Source organism: Tympanuchus pallidicinctus, unplaced genomic scaffold (genome assembly GCF_026119805.1).
Source record: "Tympanuchus pallidicinctus isolate F22 unplaced genomic scaffold, pur_lepc_1.0 scaffold1, whole genome shotgun sequence".
Taxonomy (NCBI): Eukaryota; Metazoa; Chordata; class Aves; order Galliformes; family Phasianidae; genus Tympanuchus; species Tympanuchus pallidicinctus.
The window spans coordinates 78,611,889-78,628,258 of NW_026294618.1; the positions used below are offsets into that span (position 1 = coordinate 78,611,889).

The 16,370-nt window shown below is 37.6% G+C and overlaps 1 protein-coding gene across 8 annotated transcripts in view; it reads left to right on the top strand.

The window, feature by feature from the left end:
* The window catches only part of LTBP1 (latent transforming growth factor beta binding protein 1), a 176,232-nt gene that overhangs the window by 114,323 nt on the left and 45,539 nt on the right, over window positions 1-16,370 (top strand). For 2 of the 8 annotated variants that reach the window (XM_052684049.1, XM_052684031.1), the window contains exons 12-19: window positions 1,517-1,750; window positions 3,735-3,757; window positions 4,737-4,836; window positions 5,414-5,512; window positions 8,980-9,105; window positions 10,209-10,334; window positions 11,055-11,177; window positions 14,411-14,530. In XM_052684049.1, the coding sequence (XP_052540009.1) occupies window positions 1,517-1,750; window positions 3,735-3,757; window positions 4,737-4,836; window positions 5,414-5,512; window positions 8,980-9,105; window positions 10,209-10,334; window positions 11,055-11,177; window positions 14,411-14,530 (951 nt within the window). The remainder of the gene's footprint in view (window positions 1-1,516; window positions 1,751-3,734; window positions 3,758-4,736; window positions 4,837-5,413; window positions 5,513-8,979; window positions 9,106-10,208; window positions 10,335-11,054; window positions 11,178-14,410; window positions 14,531-16,370) is intronic. The other 6 variants (XM_052684021.1, XM_052684058.1, XM_052684041.1 and 3 more) reach the window with 4 other exon arrangements.

The following is a 16,370-nucleotide window of genomic DNA, read 5'->3' on the forward strand; positions in this document are numbered from 1 at the left end:
GGGTAATGTATTTACTGCAGCATCCCATGTTATTGTAAGAGTCACTGCATTTAAAAGTCATCATCTCTTTCTGATATCTTTTAAAATATTTGTATGAAGTAGGCCAGTTCTACAGAGAGACTGAAAATGGCCAGATTTGTATGTGCAGGTGCTGGGAGCACTTTTATGAGTTATGTAAGAATCAAGTCCACCTTTCTATTCTGCATTTGAGGGAATATGACCCCAATTAAGATTTCCTATACCGACATCCAAAGGGATGGGTTTCAAATTGTCTGTCTTTCTTCTGTGACCAGAACTCTCACCTTCAATTGGGTGTTCTTCTGCCAAAATTTGATATTAATGTTTCCCAAAGTATTTCATTATTTTGAATCCACTAGATTTAATCAGTTTCACCTTTCATCTTTCTCTAGTACTAATATACTATCTGTGTTCACTGCAAATATATCATTTGTAGTCAAAAATCTGTAACTTAATATATAATTCAAATATTTCATTGATGAGGTATCTATAGCAAGTATTTTGTGGGTTTTTTTTAGAGTCTAATTTCTTTTTTAACCCTGGTGTGTTTTCAAAGCAATGTTTGTGAATCTACCAATGTCCCACCCTGTACATCCCTTAAGAAATTGTAAGAAATCACGTCAGGCAGTTGGAAGACTACATCTGTGGTGTTTCATCCTGACATGGGCTTTTACCTATAGCAGTGAGAACAAAGAAGCAGTGCCAGACTCCTAAAGTCCCTTGTCTCTGGCAAGAACATAACTATTATCTTTGGTGGGAACAAAGCCTTCCACTAGGACTGCAAAACCTGAAGCTCATGTAGAACATTTGCGCAGATTAGAGCAAGTTCTGCTGCCTAACTTTTGTTACCTTGCAATATAGCAGCCTTCTAAATGAGATTGTTGCCCCTCTCTTCCAGTCATGATTTGGTTTTACTTTTTTTTTTTCTTTTCTTTTTTTTCCCCATGATCCTCATCCAGCTCGCTGAGGTCTTTAGGAGGACTCACTTGTTTCAGTACAATTTGCATCAGGGCTGGTATGAGACTTCTAATGGGTATCACATGGGATACTGTTTCTGATTGATACTCTTCCGTTCCTTTAGTACAAGAATCATGAGACTCTTTTTCTTTAGTTTCTGCAAAAATGGAGTGACAAATAGTAATTTTCATTCCTTATGATAATGGCAATTTGCATATTTAAATTTGCACTCAGGATGTACTGTTTGGAGAAGATTAATTTTAAAAATGATCTTGATAGATCATAATGATGGATTAAACATAACTGAAGAAAGATGTTAAACTGTAGTGGAAACCTAGGAATAAGCATCCGGAACATGCTTTTAGGAGAACGTTCAGTCATACTAGTATGCAATGCAGTTTCTCTTTAAATATTTTTTGAAATAAAAATGTGTATACAGTAGCAGATTAAATTTATTAGTGGTTTTCATTATGTTTTCCACTATGTCAACATATTGCACTTTTAGACTCCTAAAAGGAATATTTTCCCATCCCAAATCTAGCTGCTTTTAAGGAAATCTGCCCTGGTGGAATGGGTTATACGGTTTCTGGCCCTCACAGAAACAAGCTATATCATCACCCTGCAGTTAGAGTACAGCCACCTGTCATTGGCAAGACCCCGATTACTCAACCTGTTGCTAAAGGTACTTCTCCTCCACCTCTCCCAGCAAAGGAAGAGCCGGTGGAGGCACTGACCTTCTCACAGAAAAGTGAGCCTGACATGGCTGTGCAAGAAGGTGAGAGTGGGAAAATTCAGTCTTTCTATTTTTCTGTGCATGTGTCTTCAGTGGTATGTTTCTTTGCACAATAGCTGTGTACAGCTCAGGACAAAGGAGTCACTTCCCAAGGCAGATCATTCTGTGTAATAGATGATTTATCTTATGGGATAGATTTCTGGAGTTACGTATAGCTCCCACCATATGCTGAGAGCACTATGGAAAGAGAGAAATTGCTTTAGTCTGATTAACGTTTATGATAAGAAATAGCAAATGTATGATGTGTAAAAGTGTTTATTATCTCTAAAATATAACAAAGGACTCAGCTCAAGTTTTGATTCACTGATATTTGGGTGGCAGGGTGAAGGGCTCATTAGTATCTCTGTAGAGTAGCACCACCTGATTTGGGCATGTCTTACCAGCCTGTGGCCACATTTCATCCCCCTCAGATGTGCACTCCCTCAGCCTGACCACTTTGGACTGTTTAATGGTTAGCTGATTCCCTTACTTATATTCTTGCAGACTCTTTGTGGTTTTCTACAAGCTCTGCTAAGAACTTCTTAAGTTCTCTAAGAACAGCTGCAATTGCCCTGAATTTGAAACAAAGACAGAAACAAAGAAATGCAGAAAGCAACACTATTGAAGATACATAGCCAACAAATTTAGCATGATCTAATTATAGGCAAGCAGAAATACTTTCCTGAAAAACCTGCTGATACAGAGTGCATAATAAGTTATTTCCAAGCAGTAGCTACTTATCTGTATGTCTGGCTATTACTAGAAAGAGTTTCATTCAGTTGATTTTGCAGAGTTCTGTGCAAGAGGAGTTATTTCCTGTTAGAGTCAATGCTCCTGGTTTTGCTTTTGGGAAAAAAAAAAAAAAAAAAATGGTGCTAAACTGAATCTGAGAGAATAAATCATTCAAATACAGTCTGTGCAGGATTGTATAATCTCAGATATGCCTTTGGGTCTTTCTCTGTTAAAAAGTGGTGTATCGTTTCCTCAAAGATCAATTTAGTGATGAGAAGCATTGCCACGTTCTGGTAAATCATGAAACACAGAATCTGACAAAAAGAGGTTTAGTTTTAAAAATAATTTAAAAAGTAAAAGCCCAAAACCACCTTCACAAATGCTTGCTGTGAGTCAGTCATGACACACGTAAATGGTTGAACTTCATATTCCATTTTGGGATGTGTTCAGATTTTGAAGTTTTGAAATTTTATTAGCAGGTCTCCCAGGTCTGCTAGTCAGCCTCCCCTGCTAATACTGAAGAGACTGAAGTGCAAAGAGGGATATGTTTGATTTTTCCTCCTATGGAAAATGTTGATTTTCAAGTGAAAAACATTCCTAAAAGGTCTTATAGAGCCACACAGATTTTCATCAATAAAAGGCAAATTCGAAAAAAAAAAAAAAAAGGCAAACTGCAGTGGAAAATGAAAAGTTGCATGACATTTCTACTCCTCTTTCCTAAAAACGAAGGAATTTTTTTGTGAAAAACAAGACATAAATACTTTTGCTTACATTAAAAAAAATCTACTTCAACACATTTTTCTTTAACAATGAATTTGTAAAAGATTGTTACTGATTATTTACATGTCACTATGATAATGGAATTAACTAACCTTTAAATAACCGCAGATGCTGATATTACCTAAGGAATTGTAAGAGTTTAGTCAGAGAATAAATTACAAATGAGTTTCTTGAATTGTTTTGAAGCAAAAAAAAAAAAAAAAAAAATAGAAACCTGTAAGAAGGCTGAATGCTAAGTAAATAATTATAAGCATTGGTTGGTGTGCAGAATCCCTTGATGGTTGCAGGTTAGCTTTTACTTTTGTTTTAGGAACACTACTTCAGTTTTTCAAAATTTTGGAATAAGGATGGAGTCTGAAAGCTTTCTGTAATGGTAACAACCATCTTCAAATGTGATAGTAGTTTAAAATTGAATGGTGTAAGTTGGTGCTATGTGAAGATTGATTAATTTTCTTTTTTTTCTTTCTGGTTTTAGTGGCAACTGCAGCCCCCGATCAGGTAAAACATCATGTAATATATGTAGGAATTAGAATGTCGGCAATGTGTGCAATCTATGATACAGTAACTCTGAAGAGCATTTAGGGGTTGTGGGGAACAAGCAACTCTTTTTGAACAAAAAGTGCTGATGTTATCATACATACAGAACAGGCAAATAGGGAAGTACAGCAAATAAATGACTTCAATCTCCCTTTGTTGTTGGTAAAGTTCTGTATTGTTCTGTCTGATCCTGGAGTCTGTATTTTAAGGAGGATATTGAAAACTGCAGGCAGTATGAAGGAGAGGCACTGACGACTGACTGACGACTACAGAAAGTGAGTTAGAGGCGAACAGCAGGAAGCTGTGAGGACTGTTTGTGATGCCCGCCTGAGCGACTCATTAATACCTACTTCAGTTGCGTAGTTTTTTAGGATCGAAATATGTTTAGCAGAGAACAGGTGCTTATTTGTTTTTAGGTCCTCCATTCTGGAAGTTTTAGGTCATCTCTGCTATGATCTGAAGATCATAGGATCCATTATGAATGACTTCAGCTGTGCATCATACCTTTTTCCTAAAGGCTTACAAGCATCTAACACGAAAATCTGATGTTCAGAGCAATAGCTAAGAGAGAACCTTTCACAGTTGTCAAAGATTTACAGATGTGACTGTATACTTTTGTGTGATGCTAAATTTCAATTAAATACTGTTTTTAAGCAATTGAAGACCAGAAGATGGAGAACTATGGAGTGATGAAGCTAAGGATAGGATTAGAATCTCCATGAAATGGCTCCTTCAAATAAAACCAGTGTTAATTTGAATGCCATTGTTTAAAAACAGTATTCCTTGTTCTTTAATATTTATATTGATGATTAATTACTAGCTATCCAAAACCTCTCATGGGAGAATATTAACAGTTTCTCAATCCAGGAGTTCGTGATTTCTTATGATAGCTGAATTAAGACAGCATTTTCAGAAAGTAAATTTCTAATTATTCATTTAGGAATTAGTTTCACTTGATCAAGAAAAGCAAATCCTAGAACCTGGACAGCCTCAGCTTTCTCCTGGAATTTCAACTATTAACCTGCATCCACAGTTTCCAGGTAACTTGTCTTTCAGTGAAGAGTACTTGCAACTCTTTAAAGAATGGGAGAATAGCAATGGTAACGGAGTAATGAAAAACTGACTGCAACTTAATAAGCAATTTTTCCATGAGCAGAAAGGGTGGAAAAAAAGAAACCAGCCATGGAAGCTGAAGCAGGATGAATTGAGAGGTTGGCATTGTTTGGGTGCTATGCAAGTCATGTGAAACAAAGATATGCTGTAGACAAAAGTGATATCCTGGAGTGAGTATGTGAGATTTGAATGTCAGCAGAGTTAAAGCCTTATAATCCACTCAAGAGAAAACTTAACGAGTGCCTTCTTGTAGAAGTGTGTGTAACTTCAAATGCAGATTTTTTCTGTTCTTGCTTTCTTCAGCACCTCAGTTTTTTTCAGAAATGTAAAATGGTAGAATGATGGCTACCCAGTTACACTATTTTTTTCTACTCCAGATCTAAGCAGAATAAACTAGTGAAAAGCCTCATAGTATCTGGCTAGTTCAGTATCATGTGTGGATGGTCAGGATTTAGGAATGGTTTGTTTTTTATATATGATTGATTTCCATTCTATGTCACACAGTAGTGATTGAGAAAACATCTCCTCCTCTGCCTGTTGAAGTTGCTCCTGAAGTCTCTACTTCGAGTGCAAGTCAAGTAATTGCACCTACTCAAGTTACAGGTATTGTGCTTCCTTTTAAGTACTCAAATAAGTTAAGAAATGACTGTGAATTCCTGACATAGTAACTTGTTCCACATTACTTCAGAATTAGAATAGCTAAGACAATATTGTTGTAGAACAGAAAGAAGTACTCTATGGGGAGGTGGGAAGAAAAAGTACAGAAATTAGGGTGCTGTCATCAGAGCCTGGAACAGGCCCTCCCAGGATTGTGATTTTTGTGGCCACAAATACATGGTAGAAACAAAAATGAGTAATTCCACCTCATACTGCTCAATCTGCAACTGCAGACCAATAGTCAATGTGAATTATTGACTCATGAACAACAGAGACAAAGTATGAGAGATGCTAGAATTATGCCATGGTTTTGTAGTTCAGTATTCTCTGTGTATTTTAACTTTCTTTTTCTTATGATGCTCAACTTAATGCTGCCATTAAGTTGGATGCCATTAAATTTGAAACAGCAAGCGTGTAGGGAAATCTGTACTGCCATACTCATGGCTAACCATTTCTTACTTTGTGCATAATTTTCTCTGTTGCTCTTTTGTCCCATATGTTAAAAGTGATTCCATGTTTGTATATCAGTACCTCTTATAGGGTTAATTCCGGAGCACCTGTGGAAAAATTGTTCAATTTCATTTGGTCAGATATAGAATCATAGAATCATAGAATCACCAAGGTTGGAAAAGACCTTCAACATCATCCAGTCCAACCGTTCACCTATTCCCAGTAGCTCCCACTAAACCATGTCCCTCAACACAACATCCAGCCTTTCCTTGAACACCCCCAAGCTCGATGACTCCACCACCTCCCTGGGCAGTCCATTCCAGTGCCTGACTACCCTTTCTGAAAAGTAATACTTCCTAATGTCCAGCCTGAATCTCCCCTGCCGTAGCTTGAAGCCATTCCCTCTGGTCCTATCACTAATGACACGAGAGAAGAGGCCGACCCCCAGCTCACTACAACCTCCCTTCAGGAAGTTATAGAGAGCAATGAGGTCTCCCCTGAGCCTCCTCTTCTCCAGGCTGAACATTCCCAGCTCCTTCAGCCTCTCCTCATATGGCCTGTGTTCCAGACCCCTCACCAGCTTTGTTGCCCTCCTTTGAACATGTTCCAGGGCCTCAATATCTTTCTTGCAGTGAGGGGCCCAAAACTGGACACAGTACTAGAGGTGTGGCCGCACTAGTGCTGAATATAGGGGTATATTGCGGTACAGATCTTAGTATCTCTTTGCTCCAAATCTGTGAATTTCCTTTCATGCTCTAGCATTCAGCCCAATTTTAGCTCTTTGATACTTTCATAGATATGTTGATTGAACTATATAGTTGGATAAGAGCTTGCTGATCTAGTTCAACATGCCCTGCAGTCTTCATATTCCTACTTTATCACTGCGTCTCTTAAACTCCTATTTTATCATTATCTCAGCACATAGTGTGTTATTTGAATACTAGAAGTGTTGACCATTCCTCTCCTTGTAATACATGAGGGCTTCTCTGAAAGTAATGCCTCCTATCTTACTATGTTGACCCATGACGTCAGAGATGGGTGTTGGTGATACGGCAGTAGAGGTTGAACCTTCCTGTCGATATTGCATTTTGTTGCCATGTCACAGATTGCAGCAGAGGGGCAGTCTGATATGAAAGTGCATATGAAGCAAAGGCGTGTCATCGAATTTCTCCATGTGGAAAAAATTGCTCTTACTGACGTTCATCAGTGCTTGCTAGACATTTCTGGAAACCAAACAGTGGTTGTTAGCGTGGTGAGGCAGTAGGTGGTGCATTTCAGCAGAGGTGATGGCGACGTGAAATGTGAGCTACAATCTAGATGGCCTTGTGCTGCTTGTCACACCACAAAGTAGCATCTGGATCATCTCATTGTTGCAACTTGGCGGATTATGATCTGGGAATTGTGTATGGAGCTTAACATCAGCTTCAATGCATTGGAAACAATGGTGGCAACATTGGAATATTGCAAAGCTTGCACCAAGTGGGTCCCACCAATGCTTACACAGGAACAGAAAGAACACCGTATTCAAATTCAAATTTGTCAGGACCTACTGAACCAAGGCTGAAGGTGACAGTTTCCTGGATTGATCGCGTCGTTACCAGTGGCAAGACATGATATCACCACTGTGACTCTGTGGAGTAGTGACATGTGAATTCCCCATTGAAGAAAAAGTTCCAGAGGCAACCCTCAGCATGTAAAGTGATGTCCACTGTCTTTTGGGATAGGAAAGGGGTAATTCTTCTAGGTTTCCTGGAACCTGGACAAATAATTCTGACCACTGCCTTGTGATAAGATGAAGACTCAAACTTGTAGAGACCAGACCAGAGAAGAAGACACCTTTCTTCTACAGCACGATAACTCCAGGCCTCATATCAGCTAGAAAACAGTGGAGCACATTGCCTATATTGACTGGCCTGTCCTACTGCACCCACCTCATAGTCAGGGTTTGGCACGTTCTGACTTCCATCTGCTTGGGCCAAAGAAGGATGGACTGTGTGGGCAATGTTTTCCTGGAAACTGTGTTATCATAGCAGTTGTGAACAGTGGGTCATCTCCACTGGTTCAGACTTTTGAGTGCAGCATGCAGGCTCTTGATCACTGCTGGTGAAAATGCATGGCTAATGGTGGTGTCTATGTGAAAAGGAGTACTTTATAGCCACAGCTATGCTCTATCAGATTGTGTTATTGTGCTCTTTGTATGTGTTATAGTTTCCACAGAAATAAATAGGAGGCATTACTTTGGAGAGACCTACATGCTTGCATTTGGAGTAACTGATTCTAGTTGTTTGATGGTTGGTTTAACCCACTAGGACTTATGGAGAATTCTAGAATTTTCCTTCTTGCAGTATGTTGTGCATTCTATAGTTAACCTTGTAGATATATATTAGTGTTTTTTCTGTTATCCTTCTTTCATAAATTATAACTTCTAAGAATATAATTTCTTAGAAGTTACCGTTTCATATATAACCTTAATTAAATATACATCCAGATATATTAATTAGTATTCTTTGCAGTAACATGCATACTCAGAGAATTTCTGAAGCAACTCTGAGCATCCAGTGCTGCCCTTTACTGTATATCCTTATCTTACAAAGACATCCAAGCTGGTAACAGATGTATTATATTCTGTAAGGGAAAAAAAAGAAAAAAAAATCAGAAACCCACCATGCGTATTTTCTTAATCTTTTCTATAAAGATTAAATCGTTTACCTTTTTCTTATATTCTTGTAGTGTGTTTTTGTTTCCATTTATAGATATTGGATGAGATATGAAAAGATGTCACTAGGAAAAGCCTGGATGTTTTCTTTATCTACCAGATAAATTACCTATTACTGAAGCTCAGGACTCAAAGGGTTGATTTGCAGTTGCTTTCAGGCCCAAGTTTTTTCTTGGATTACAGAATATTATGCATTTAAACAACTTTTTGGGAGAGTATAATTTGAAGTTTTGTTTTCTTTGCTTAGAAATCAACGAGTGTACAGTTAATCCTGATATCTGTGGAGCAGGACACTGCATTAATTTGCCTGTGGGATACACCTGCATCTGCTACGAGGGATATAGACTTAATGATCAGCAGACAAAATGCTCTGGTATGAATGGATGCTTTCAAAGATCTGAAATAATTGTGTTATGAAATGTTCGAAATGTAGAGTCTAATCAGGAGGGATTTGCTATAGAGCAATCAGGAGCTGCTTCCTCTACCAAATGCTTCCTAACTACACAGAAACTAGTTCTTGTATGTCAAATGAAGTTTCCCAGCTTGTCTCTGATACAGCTTTTCACCACTCAGAACTGAATGTAAATTTAATTAAAGTTGAATGAAAGACTTTTCTTTGTGAGATGAGACAGACCATCTCTTCTCAGTTTGGAATCAAAGTATGTAAAATTGCCAAACTGCTTGGAAAAAACACACTTCTGTTCAGAGAAGGAGCAGCCAAAGTAGTGCCTGTTTCTCAGAATGATTTAACAAACAACCAGCTTTTGCATCTGGACTAAATCCAGTCATTTTGTTAGGCCTTTCCTTTCCAATCACTTGCAGAAAAAGAGAAGGAATACTGTAGGCATCCCAGAAGCACATTAACAGATCTGTAAGTGAGGTCTTTGTCCCCTCAAAGCTACTAAATTGTGGAACAGGGAGCTCTGATGAGAATGAGGAGGAGCCCAGGCTGGCTCTGAATGAGCCATTTCAGATTTGGAAGCAGCTGAATCGATATCTTTCCTCCTTTCAGAGAATGCTGGTTTCTCTGTAACTCGGATCAGGAAGGCTTAATTATATCATATTTCCAGATTGTATACCATCAGTTTTTCATGCTACCAGAAATCCAGTATCTTCACAGTGATACACATACTATCACGTGCAACTATCATATTTAAAGAATAATCTGCATGCACACATGCAGCCAAATGGCAACTTAAAATCCTTCCATTTCATCTGAATTGTATTTATGTTCTATGTCCGCTTACACTCAGTGCAGTGATTTGAATAGTAATCATGTCACGTTCTTCAGGCCAATGCCTGAAGTCATATAGTCTAAGCCAATAAGAGTAGTTTTTTCCAACCAAAACCATTCAGTGCATCTTTTCAAATAGTTACAAAAATTACAGGACAGTCTTTTCAAAAGCGTCACATGTGAGCATTGACTGAATCACAACTATGTTATTCTACAGTCTTATATTATGATTTCTTTTATAGATATTAATGAGTGTAATCAGACACCTCATCTCTGTTCCCTTGGACGCTGTGAAAATACTGAGGGAAGTTTCCTATGCATTTGCCAAGCTGGATTCATGGCCAGTGAACATGGAACTGACTGCGTTGGTAATTGCTGCTCTCCTCTACAAAAAAAAAAAAAAAAAAAAAAAAAAGGAATTGGGAAACTTATCTAAACTTCCCTGAAATCTCCTTTTGCCTTTTTTCCTCCATGACATTGGTATTGGACTGATGTCAGGAAGTATTTTTACCTGTCTCTCACTAGGTGTTGTGGAGGGGATTTGAGTGAGTTGTCCTACTGATCTGTTGTTGGAAAAAAGACAAAAAAACATTCAGTATCATATTTATTTAGGAAAACTACCATTTAGTACAAACACCTTATGTGATGGGAAATAAAAATATTCCCAACTCTCTCAGTCAGTAGCAGTTGTAACAAACCATATTTCTGGACGTTAACTGCAAACATCCAAGGATGCTGCAGAGTAACAGAAGCAGATGAAGGTGCTATGATCTTCCTCAGGTTAGTGCTGCCTTGAGCACAAGATGCACCCAGTGTCAAGTAATGTGTTTGCAATCACAGGGTTGATCACTACCTTCTTCCTACCACCTGACTGTTTCTAGAACTTATTCTCTCTTCAATTACAAGCAACGAGGTAAAGACAAAACTGCTCAATAAAAAGGATTTTAGGGCTGTGACCTGCAAACAGTTGGAAAATCTAACCTTATTTACTAATGTTTACTTAGAGAGGAGTTTAGGGATGATGCGAGCATTTGTTTACTTCATGGTGGAGCAGAGTTTGTCTTAACATCTTTTTTTCATTTCTGCAGATTTTGATGAATGTTCACGACCTCATACTTGTGGGGAAGGTTTCTGTATAAATACTGTTGGCTCGTATAGATGTGAATATTGTGACAGTGGGTACCAGATGAACAGGAGAGGTGAATGTGAAGGTAAGTTTGGACTCTTCACCAATAGTAACAAAGTAATGTTTGCCAACCCAAACAAACGCAATACGAGGAGGCATTTATTCATGTTGTCTGTTTCCCTATTGACTGCTGTGTCTGATTTCAATAGCAAACTTTACATCTACTTTTTTTTTTTAAAGAAAGCAGGATATTGTGTAGAAATACTAAAATAACTCCACAGAGACTTTTGCATGTTTATTAATTTTTTTACCTGATATCTTTTTTTAACTGATTTCAACATTCATTTGCTGTTTGTTTTCATATGTCTTGGCACAGTAGCATTACATCTATTTGTGTTCGGAGTTCTTTTCTCCCATTCTACTCTGTGCTTACTTTCATGGGTAATTTCTTTACCTTAGACTTACTGCTGGATTTCTCTCACATTTAGTTTGCCTTCAGGTCATTTAATTCCCTCCTGTGCAGCAGCTAAAAATGACAGAATGTTCAAAAGGGCATTGATTGTTTTATCTTACAATATGTCCTGGACAATTAAGTTAAGTTACAATTTATTCATATCACAGCAAGTTCCAAATGTTACTGCTGTTTGAAAAGATTACGACTGCCTGCTGCTCAAGGGAGGTTTAGCACTGAGACATGATCTGCAAAGGGAGAATTCTCTGAGGGAGCAAGGTTAAGCAAGAAACGTTTTCAGTTATTTGATGTCTGTAACTGCAGTTCAATTCCTCTTATCTAGATGTAAGATGCTGCAAAGGAATTCCCCCAGTGTGGACAAAATCTGGAACAGCTTATACTGTTTCATCTCAGCACAGTTATTTTGGCAGCACTTGCCATGGAATCCTCTAACTATAAAAGTTCTTGTTTCCAAACAGATTGGGTAACAAGTGATAAGGTGACTATATTTTTTATTGGTTTGGAAATATATATCTAGCAGATATTTCATGTTGCAGGAGATCCTAGGACATCTGAACATTGCGTTATTTCCATTGTGACATTTTTGCGTTTTTTCTTGTTCTTCTTTTCCCTTTTCTTTTCATTTTCAGCACAAACTGTGAACTAAAAACCACGGACAGCTGTTTTATTTTAGTGTAGCTTTTGTTCATCCTTTATTCTAAATTACCTGTGACAGTAAAATTTTTAACATATTAGGTTGCCTAGCAGATAAGCAACATAAAGTTGCTGGGGACATATTTGCTGCTCTGAGCATTACTAAGACTTTCCTTTTTCTATTCAGATAGGTTTTTTTCCTATTTAATAAAACTTCACACACTGCTCTTAAAACTATTTTTCCAAATCTTCTCTGTCAGTAGGGAATCTCTGTGACTAAAATAGACTAAAAAATCAGAATATCACGGCGCATTAAATTTCTTATTAACTTGTATTTTAAGTAGTGTGGTGGTCTAATGATATGTAGTCTCCAAAATGAAGTTTTCTGCTGAAAGTCATGTAAGGTTATTTTGGGGAAAATCCCTCCTACACTAAATCCATTGAACCAAGGAAATGACACATTCAGAGAATCATGTTGCCGTGTCATTACACCTACGCATTATAGTCAGCCTACCAACAAATTTCGAATTCCACAAATAACTCCTTTCTACCTCCTTCTCACTTCAAATATAAAAGCAAATATCCCTAAGCTGCACGTAATACACGCAGTTTATTTAAGCTTACTTGCCCTATCTTAATTCTGTCTTCAAGCTATATGCACACACAGTGTTGTGAGCCCAGCTGGGGAGACATACAGATTGCATGTATGTTCTTCTTGCTGAACTCCTTGTTCATGGAGTAGTGTTAAAGGCATAGTGGAACATCACTGCAAACAAGTGAGTTTCCTATAAGAAACATAGAGGTGAGACCACACCTGGGGCAGTATTGCTGGTAGATGGACAGATAGGCTAGACAATCTTAAAGTCTTTTCCAACCTTTATGATTCTATGAAAATCTTGTGATTTTTGTAAAGCTTTACAACATTTAGACTTTATTATGGCAGAAAAATTCTGTACCAAATACATTATTCATGTTACGTGTTCTGAAGCTGAATGTGGTCCAGGCAGTTCTGAGAGCGGGTTTCAGAGGAAGGTAGTTTGTTAATTAAAATCTCACAGGTGTTTCACCGAGAAGCATTTGCAGGTCTGAAACTTAGAGGTTTAAGAGGCCTGTTGCTGTTTTTATGAGAAAGTACTCTGTTGGACAGTTGTGATTCTATGAAAAAATGTGATTTGTACACAATCAGTGACTACTTGGGAGGCAGAATGTCAAATTTTCTAGAGGTTGGAGCATTGTCCAATTAAGGTACAGGTGTTGGAGGCAATTTTTCCTCTGTGAGTTTCTTCCAAGAACTTGGCGTAAATTGCCACCCTTGCACTATCTATGGTGGGAGCAGCGGTCCTTAATTGCAGGAGGTGCAACAGGTAGAAAGCTTGGAGCAGGGAAGGGACAGGTGCTTAGGGAGCTTGAGTTAGAGATAACTTATACTGTGTGACTTTCATTAGTTCTTTGCAATGAGCAAAGCAAGTATTCTGTAGGAAAGATTACTGCTTTATAATTAAACCATGTCATAAAGTAATACTCAGGTATGGAGCAGGCTGGATTGAGGCTGCGCACATAATTTAAATTGGAGGATCTAGCCATTGGTCTCTGGACAGCAACATGTCTTTGAATGTCAATTTTTGCATGCAGTCTCTATTAGATTGCATACGCTTCGTGTACTGTGGGTTTCTGTGGTGCAGGATAAGAAGTTATTAGTAGCTGCTTAGAGCTTAGCCATAAATACTTGAGTTTTTCAGAACCTATCTCTTTCTTTGTCATGAGTAAACTAGGAGTACTAGATTACTTTTTTTGCTTTGCAAAGCCAGTTACAGTTTGTCATTCCAGTGCACTTCCGAAGTTTCCTGAGACTGATGATAGGAGGTACCTCAAGACAGTTCAGTGATTAGATGATTGATGTAAACAAAGGAATTCATTCCCATCTAAGCCGGTAATCTGATCTGCGTGTTGTGCAGGGCCTAACCAAGGAATTGCAGTATAATAGAGAATTCAGATTGTTGCACGCACTGTGATCCAATTTCTGTCTTAGCGATGCCTCTTCACTGGTCTAAGTCTGTTCCAACTTGTACCTTCCTAGGTATCTTATAGAAAGTACCTGACTCCTTAAATCTGTGAGTATAAAATTAAGGTGGTCAGGATAACCACATTACCTTCATTATTCAGTGTTCTGTTATGGTTTTGACTGGTATTTCCTTCTGTATTCTCTTTTGAAGACATTGATGAATGCATGACCCCAACTACTTGTCCGGATGCACAGTGTATTAATGCTCCTGGCTCTTACCAGTGCATACCCTGTAGAGTGGGATTCAGAGGCTGGAATGGACAGTGCCATGGTATGTTGAGTACTATTACTGTTTCTGTCTCTGGTTATGGTTCTTGTTCGGTGATGCTGTATTCTCTATTTCATAAATGTTAAAACCTGATGACAGCATTGTGATGCCTGTACCTGTTTCATTAGATAATAAATGAGAACACAATTTTTTGAAATGACTAATTTCTCACACAGAAGACATAAGGAAATCTTGTTTTAATGCAGACAAATTGAAAGACTAGACTACAAACCATACAATTGTCATTACAAAATAAAATTACTGAAATAAAAATACGTAACTGTAAAGGATTTATTATTGGTGAAATGCTAGTAAGTCATTGCTTGGAGGTATTTAACAAACTGAAAAATCAAGTGAGTTCTGACACATCGCTGTGCCTGGCAGATTTTTCTATAAAGCATGAGAGTTTGCTTGTGAATCATGTTACTAAAATCTTAATCATCCATACTTCCAGCATATCTTGTATGATTTAGCACGTCTTTTAACAGCTTGTCTCACTCTAAGTTAGATTTTTAGGAGGATAGGATTTCTCACATATTTTTGTCTATTTGTTCTAATTATTAGATTTTTTTTTTCAAGCGAATTTTAGCTAGTTGAGGTAGAGGTAAGAGAATAAATGTATGCACTCTGCAAAAAGAAATAAAATCTTTCAGTTTTAAGTGCCATTTCCTGTGCTGCTGCTGGAAACTTGGAGTTGAACTCAGTTGTGAAAGATGTCCAATCTGCCCTGTGCACTATATGCATGGTATCTATTCCTACATGAAAATAGCCTAGTTGGAAATATGACGGCATACCTTTCACTTATTTCATTCTTACTAACCAGGTTAGTAGGAGTAGAATGAGTGATGTGAATTCTTGATTTACAAACAAACTTACATTTAGGGAATAAGTATTTGTTCTCAGATGCAGATGCTTCTTTTCCTTTTATTACTGTGTTATAACTCCCTTTTTTCCTTTGTTTTGTGGTATGTTCTAAGCCTAGACATCTCACATCATTAGTGATGTGATCAGTTTTCTATTTATCCTAGACTTACATCATATTGGAGATGAGCTATATATATACATTTTAGGAAATGTAACAGTGATAGTTTGTCTTAGAGCTTTGCAATATGGTACCATTTAAACACACTGTGAAGGAAAATATTTGCCGAGATATCTATGATGGGTATTTGAGCCCATTGTTCCATAAATGTAGCTGTTTCTAGTGTTAGTTTAGATCAGTTGAAGCTCTGCTGATTTTTCTCAGAGCTGGTTTCACTAATATTGATTTATTTGCCTCAGCTCATTCCTCTGCCAGCACTTGGTGTCCTAGAAAGCACAGCATAACAATTCCAGAGTTCTTTAATGCTATTTATAATTTAACTTTCCAAGATTTAAAACCAGGAACATATCTGTTGTTTAACAAAGGCAAGCCTATCAATTCACTTCAGACTTGAGTAGAATATATTAACAGCAGTTCAGCTGGGACCATGCAATGTGAGATTCATATATTGGGTGAGATTAAAAAATAAGCACACCCTGCCTCCTTAGGCTGCGTCATGCATTTCTGTTGTACAAGGACTATTTGAATTATTTATTTTTTTAAAGTTCATTTGCATTTACTGTTGCTTTTTTTTTTTTAAATCATTTTCTCTCCAGATTTGTACTTCAAAATAAAGTGATGTATCATGATATGTAATGAAAATGAATATTACCAGAGTCTAGAGTACTGTATGGTGTGTTTATGAATAAATGGGGGAGAAGAAAAATGACAATTTTTAGACCATTTCGTCCTCATAGTTAATACTGTGATGAATTTTGCAGCTACATAGTTAAATAAGATATTCTGCTCATATGGCATGAG